The sequence below is a fragment of the Panicum virgatum genome, chromosome 8N, assembly GCF_016808335.1.
Source record: "Panicum virgatum strain AP13 chromosome 8N, P.virgatum_v5, whole genome shotgun sequence".
Classification (NCBI taxonomy): domain Eukaryota; kingdom Viridiplantae; phylum Streptophyta; class Magnoliopsida; order Poales; family Poaceae; genus Panicum; species Panicum virgatum.
The window spans coordinates 9367746-9374758 of record NC_053152.1 but is presented as its reverse complement, the minus strand read 5'-3'; the positions used below and the strand labels follow the sequence as shown (position 1 = coordinate 9374758).

Genomic DNA, 7013 nt, shown 5'->3' with positions numbered 1-7013 from the left:
TACTCCATTCTGCTGAGGCTCGCCCAGTGTTGAATACTGGGCGACTATTCCATTTTCCTGTAGAAACCTCACAAAAGGTCCAAGAACTTGTCCATATGGGGTATGCGGACCGTAGTACTCCCACCCCCCCGATCGGACCTTACTATTTTAATTCTATTATCATGTTGATTTTCAACTTCAGCTTTAAATATCTTAAATTTATCCAAAGCCTCTGATCTTTCTTTAATTGGATAAATGTATCCAAAGCGGGAGTAATCATCTGTGAATGTTATGAACGAGTCACAACCATCCACACTTCGCACAGGAAAAGGACCATAAATGTCTGTGTGAATTGTCTCTAAAATTTCTATGCTTCGTTTGGCACCCTTTTTAATTTGCTTTACAAACTTTCCTTTAATGCATTCTATGCATTGTTCAAGATCAGAGAACTCTAGTGAAAGAAGAATTTCATTCTTTACTAATCTTTCAATTCTCCCCCTCGAAATATGGCCTAAATGACAGTGCCATAATTTCGACGATTCAACTTGAGTTGTCTTTCTTTTTCTATTCGCATTCACTGACAAGGACGCTATCACATTTACATTCGCATCATACACAGAATGTACTTTGTCACGCATAGATAATAAATAAAGCTCATTGTGAAGGAAAGCATCACAAACACAATTATTATCAAACCATAGTTCACATTTGCCATTCTCAAAATGACCACACAACCATTTTTGTCTAGACGTGACACACTAATCAAGTTTCTATGAAATGAAGGAACAAATAAAACATCTCTTAATACAAGCATAAAAGCCATTAACTAGCTCGAGGGTGACATTGCCAACAGCTTCAACTTCTGCTTGTACTCCGTTCGCAACTTTAATGTGTCTTTCGCTTCTTAGCGCAGTCCTTGTCGAACAGAATCCCTGTAAAGAATTTGCAACATGCACAGTTGCACCAGAGTCAATCCACCATGTAGATTTAGAAAACTGTATATACGGGGATTCATTAACAAATGAAATTACATTCTCACCATTATTTGTCATTATCATCTTTAAGTAGCTGGGACAATCTGCTTTACGATGCCCTTTGTCATGGCAGTGGAAGCACTCATCTTGTGCTGGAGAGCGCTGTTGCTGATATTTTTGTGGCATAGGAGCTTTGTCTTTGGACTGTGAGGAAGAGCCAACTTCGAAGGACCTTTTCTTTTTGTTTTGCACAAAATTAATTGAACCACCATTCTGGCGCTTCAATCTTTCTTCTTCTTGCACACACATTGCTGTTGCCTTTTCCATGTTCCACTTCTCTGGCTATGAGTTGTAGTTCACAACAAATGTTGCAAACTCTTTTGGCAGAGAGGCGAACACCAGGTGAACAAGAAACTCTTCCTTGAGATCCAAGTCCATTGGTTTGAGCTTGGAGTTCAAGGCGCACATCCCCATGATATGATCCCTTATAGTACCGGCATTGCCATAGTACCTCTTTGTGACTAATTGCTCTATGATCTGTGTGGCATAAGTCTTTGAATAGCAGAATCACACTCTCCAATTGTGCCCAAAATGTTAGGATCAATTGTGTTCTTTATCACTGCCACATATTTTTTGTTGGCATTGTTCCACTTTGTATTCTTTAGATCATATGCCATCCTTATGGGAGCATGATCCCTTTCCTTTTTCTGCCACTGTGCATCAGTGTCATCTGTCGCTCTCACCGGAGATGGGCTTTGGAGTGGTGATGATCTCATCCACCTCTCCACAGACGAAAGCAAGATCAACCTTCTTGATCCACTCATCATAGTTGTCTCCTTTGAGGGTCGGGATGTGGTTGATAAATCCCATCAAGTTCATCCCCGCTGAAAATTTCAAAGATAGTGAGAACATAATAACAACAATTGCATGTAATAATTCCAACGTCGGTCAAAATAGAACATACAACTGTTTATGCAATTAAATCTATATCACCGTTGGGTAGAAATAGAAATAAATGCACAAGAACTATGAAATTATAGTATTGTAATTAATAACGTTGGTCAGAAAAATAACAATACCATAATCCTCAAAAATACTTTAAACATGCTCTTAAATTTAATTGTCTCGTTGGTTCGAATTAAATTAGAGAGCAATAACTTTAAACTTTGCAGCGGAAACATGTTAAATTTCTATTTTCAGAAGCAATACTATGGACTTTTATCTCTAAACAATGTACATGTTGGTGCAAAACTGAATAGAGATCAAACTATAAACAAATTCATACAAAATCTATTGAAAAAGCTTCTGAAAAAAATAGAAAAACCAATTAAAACTTTCACTGTTGAAGCAGCCCGGGCGAGAAATCAGCCCGCTCCACTCGGCGCGCGCGGCGCTCGGGCCTTCGGCCCAACAGCCGATGGCCAGGCTGCCAAACCAGCCCGGCACGGCGCCCCTCTTGGGCCATATTCGGCCCGTTCGCCGCCACGTCGCCCCTGGCCGTCTGATCTGAATTCGACGGCCGCCCGTGTGCCTCGCGCGACCAAAACGGCAACATCGGCGCCCCCCCTGAACCCTAGCGGCATTTCCCTCTCCCCCTTCTCTCTCCACACAAAATGGCGGCGGCCACTGGCGGACGCCGGAGGAGGTAGCGGTGGCGCCACCGCCGGCCCCCTTGCCGGCGCGGGTGCTCCCCCATGTGGGAGCACGCCGCCGTCGAGCGGCCTGGCGGTGGTGCCCTTTCAAGCCCGCGCGCGCACCGGCGAATGAATCCCGGCGAGCGGTGGTCCGATCTGTCTGTGTGCGCCGGCGAGACGGGCTCTCTGTTGATCTTTGCCCCCGTCGGTGGCCGGCGTACTAGTTGGCGTGGAGGCTCTGGTAGTCCCCGCCACTTTTCCCCTAGGGTTAGGGTTTGCAACTTTTTTTATCCGTGACCAATTTGCCGTTTCTGTTCTTTGTTTCCTTCAATTCGTCTTTGAATCATGCTTTTCCCCTACTAGATCTATGTGCTAGCAAGGTGACTGATACCATTGTTAGAACTATAGGATCACTAGAACATAGATCAGTGAAGGTTTCTTTCTCTTTTCTTTGATTTGAGTACAAGAGGGGTTCGTAGATCTGCACAGAGAGTACACAGAGAGGGAGAGAGAGACCTTCTGCACCACCGGAGGAGGTTGAGCCGGCCATCTCGGGTTTGTTGATGGAGATTCGCTCAAAGGCGGCGACGAGTGACGCAGCGAGGTCGAGGCCGGCACGACGGTGTCGAGGACGGTGGCGGCAACGGCGAGACGGAGCTGGCGGCGGCAGCGGCGGAACTTCCCGCTGCTCCAGCGCCCCCTAGTAGATTGGCTTAGGGTTTCTGTGGGTGAGGGTGTTGGCGGCGCGGTGAACCTCGTACCGTGCGCCCCGGCCCCTCACCCCTATTTATTGTGGCGCTGTGCAATGGGGGCCCACCAGCCAGAGGAAGGCTGGGCGCCCCCGATCAGGGGGAGTGGGGAAGACCGAGTCGGAGCTGGGCTTTGCCGTTGGGCAAAAGCCCAGTCTGAGATCAACACTAACAGTACTAGCTGTAGCTCGAGATCAGGATCGGAAGGACAAGGGAGTGATGGCACACGAGACATCATGGAGGTGGAGAAGCGGTATGGACCGCCAACCGTCGGTACCACATACGCGGTACCGGACGGCCCGCATGCACAACCCCTCCTCCATGCGGCCCAGCCCAACTCCGCCTCCGGCGTATTCCTCCTCCAAATGCAGCTTCGGCTCCGGCGACGCGAACAAGCAGCGGCGGCGATGGCGAATCTTAGAAGAATAAGATGGAGGGAGGTACGCCAATGGTGGTGGCGGGTGGCGTAGGGCGGGGCGGCAAGGCGGCGGGCGGCGGCTGGCTCATCCGGTGGGTGGCGGAGGGGCGGGGGAGCGCGGCGGCGACGAGTTCTCCCAGCGGGGGACCGCGGCGGCAGACCCTAGGCCAAGTGGACCAGTTGGCCTGGGCCAAATGCGTGAGTACTGTAGCCAGATGGTGCTGCAGACACTGTAGCTGTTCTGGGGGATACTGTAGCATCACGAATTTAGTACCATACTGGAAGTTTGGGTGAGTGCAGACCGACTTAAATAGCCAGGCCAAGGACGCGAAGTAACTTTCGGTTAACCGTTTTGCGCGAAGCGAGGACGGAAACGTAAGTAGGTCGCTATAGGTGGGACCCAAACCTCGACAGAGTGGGGCTGGGCCGCGCGCCGGGCCTGTGGCCTTACAGTTTTATGGAGATAATAATTGACCCAAGAATAACATGTAGCAACGTCATCCGTGTAAATGAGGTGAGAAAACCACAAATCTAACCGACCCAAGAAGATGCAACCCTCTAGAAATGTAAAACGTAACTTGAAACACTGTCTTTCTAGAATGTCCTTATAGCACATAGTAAATTGAAGTTATTTATGCAACTAGCTAGTTTTAGAGGACGTACTCAAATCAAATGCTGAGACCAATATTAAAAAAAGATGCAATAACAGTACTACCACAACATGCCGTTTTATCATTGCCACTACAGTAGCACTGCTTAAGCAGCTAGCCACAGTGGTTAGCGCAGGGACGATCAGAGATCAGACTATTTGAGACCAACAACCATATTTATGACGCATATGGTGACGACCACTGGCAAGAAACCTGCGATCGAGCATCGGAGCATCGCAAAAGAGGGAGACAAAGTCAGCTGGAACATCCAAAGCAATCACGCAACACCGACACGTATAAAATATCCCGTTGGAGAGGCAGAAGCAGAGAGCAAGGTCGATTGCAAGCAAGAAGCCACGAAGCAGAGCAAAGCAAGATAGCAAGATGGTGCACCAGCAGGCGGCCAAGGAGGCGATCCCGCTGCTGACGCCGTACAAGATGGGCCCGTTCGAGCTCTCCCACAGGGTGGTGCTCGCGCCGATGGCGCGGTTCCGCTCCTACGGCGACGTGCCGCAGCCGCACGCCGCCGTGTACTACGCGCAGCGCGCCACCAGCGGCGGCCTCCTCATCTCGGAGGCCACTGTGGTGTCCGCCACCGCGCAGGGGTTCAAGAATTGCCCCGGCATCTGGACGCGGGAGCAGGTGGAGGCGTGGAAGCCCATCGTCGACGCCGTCCACCGCAAGGGCGCGCTCTTCTTCTGCCAGATTGTGCACGCCGGCAGGGTCTCCACCAACGGTACGTGCAATGCGTGCTTGTACTCTCAGCTGTTTTTGATGCATTCGTACGTAGTCTCTCTGAAGGATTCTGAACCAAATGAATTTTTTGTTTCAGATTTTCAGCCGGATGGACAGGCGCCAATCTCGAGTACAGACAAGCCGATCTCCCCGAACACCGAGACCGGCATGGTGTACTCCAAGCCACGGCGGCTCCGAGCGGACGAGATCCCCGGGGTCGTGGATGAATTCAGGCGCGCGGCGCGCAACGCCATGGAGGCGGGGTTCGACGGCGTGGAGATCCATGGCGCGCACGGTTACCTCCTGGAGCAGTTCATGAAGGACAGCGCCAACGACCGCAACGACGAGTATGGCGGCAGCGTCGAGAACCGGTGCCGCTTCGTGGTGGAGGTCGTCGACGCCGTCGTCCGTGAGATAGGCGCGCACTGCGTCGGCATCAGGTTGTCGCCGTTCATCGACTTCAACGGCTGCGTGGACTCCGACCCGGTGGCACTCGGCGACCACATGGTGCGGCAGCTCAACAGGTACGACGGCTTCCTTTACTGCCACATGGTGGAGCCCCGGCTGGCCTACAGCGGCAGGTCATTCTTCGTCGACGGTCGTAGGCAAATCCCGCATGGGCTGTTGCCGTTCCGCAAGGTCTTCAAAGGCACGTTCATCGCCGCCGGCGCTTACGACAGGGAGGAAGGCAACAAGGTAGTGGCGGAAGGCTACACCGATCTTGTCGCATACGGGAGGCTCTTCTTGGCCAACCCGGACCTGCCAAGGAGGTTTGAGCTTGGCGCGCCATTGAACAAGTATGACCGCTCCACTTTCTACACGCAGGACCCTGTCGTTGGCTACACGGATTACCCTTTCCTTGATGAAAACCATGATGACTCAGCTGCTCGTGCATGATCATTCATGCTGTTCATTAAGTGGTCAGAATTGATTTTCTAAAAAAATAATGTGCATGCTTTATGCAACGCATATGGTTGATTTCCACCATTTAACTAGTCATTTGTATACAGGATCTTGTACTTTGTACATTTTGTTTGTTTCACGTTTACTCTTAACCAATGTGCAAAGAAATAATGTATTGTATGTGCTAGAATAAATCGGCGGCTAATTGTTTTATTCAAAACAAAATAATGTATTGTATGTACTAGCTAGAATGACTTTGCTTTACGGGACGGAGGGAGTACACTACTGCAGAATTCATCATCACAAACACCTTATCACCGCCGGTTTGGTTTGAACCGGCGGTACTAGACTATCACCGCCGGTTCTAGTTGGAACCGACGGTGATACTCTCATATCACCGCCGGTTCGTAACACAACCCGACGGTAATTCTTGACGAGACATCACCGCCGGGTCGTGTTACGACCCGGCGGTGATGTGAGCGCATCACCGCTGGTTCGTGTTACGACCCGACGGAGATGCCTTCCCCATCTATATTTTTTTCCTCTCCCGCTCCCTCTTCATCTCCCACTCCTCTCCTTAGATTTTTTCCAACGTCCTTATCATATTTCCCCACCGATGCCCCCCAGAACTTCTTCTCCTCTCATCCCCATCTCCGACCCCTGCCCACCTTCTCCTTCCTGTCCCCATCGGCGCGCGCAGCAGTGGAGGCGCAGGCAGCGGCAGCGGCGGCGTGGGCGCGGCGGCGCGCGCAGCAGCGGCGGCGTGCGCTGCGGCCGCGGCAGCGGCATGGGCTCGGCAGTGCGAGTTGCGGCTGCGGCGGCGTGGGCTCGGCTTGGGCGCGCAGCTGCCGGCGAGCGGGGGCGCTGCTCCCCTCACCCTCTCCTGCAGCGAGAGCCGCTACTGCAGGCGGGGCTACTGCAAGTGGGGCTATGGCGGCTGGGCTGCTACTGGAACTTCCGTTTGCATGTCC

At 51.4% G+C, this 7013-nt stretch overlaps 1 protein-coding gene across 1 annotated transcript; it reads left to right on the top strand.

Annotated features, from left to right (window-relative positions):
* The first annotated feature begins 4745 nt into the window (after window positions 1–4745).
* On the top strand, window positions 4746–6253 carry LOC120685993 (12-oxophytodienoate reductase 1-like). Its single transcript, XM_039968144.1, has 2 exons — window positions 4746–5140; window positions 5237–6253. The coding sequence occupies exons 1-2, from the start codon at window positions 4789–4791 to the stop codon at window positions 6034–6036; spliced, it is 1152 nt and encodes a 383-aa protein (XP_039824078.1). The 5' UTR covers window positions 4746–4788; the 3' UTR covers window positions 6037–6253.
* Window positions 6254–7013: the final 760 nt, after the last annotated feature.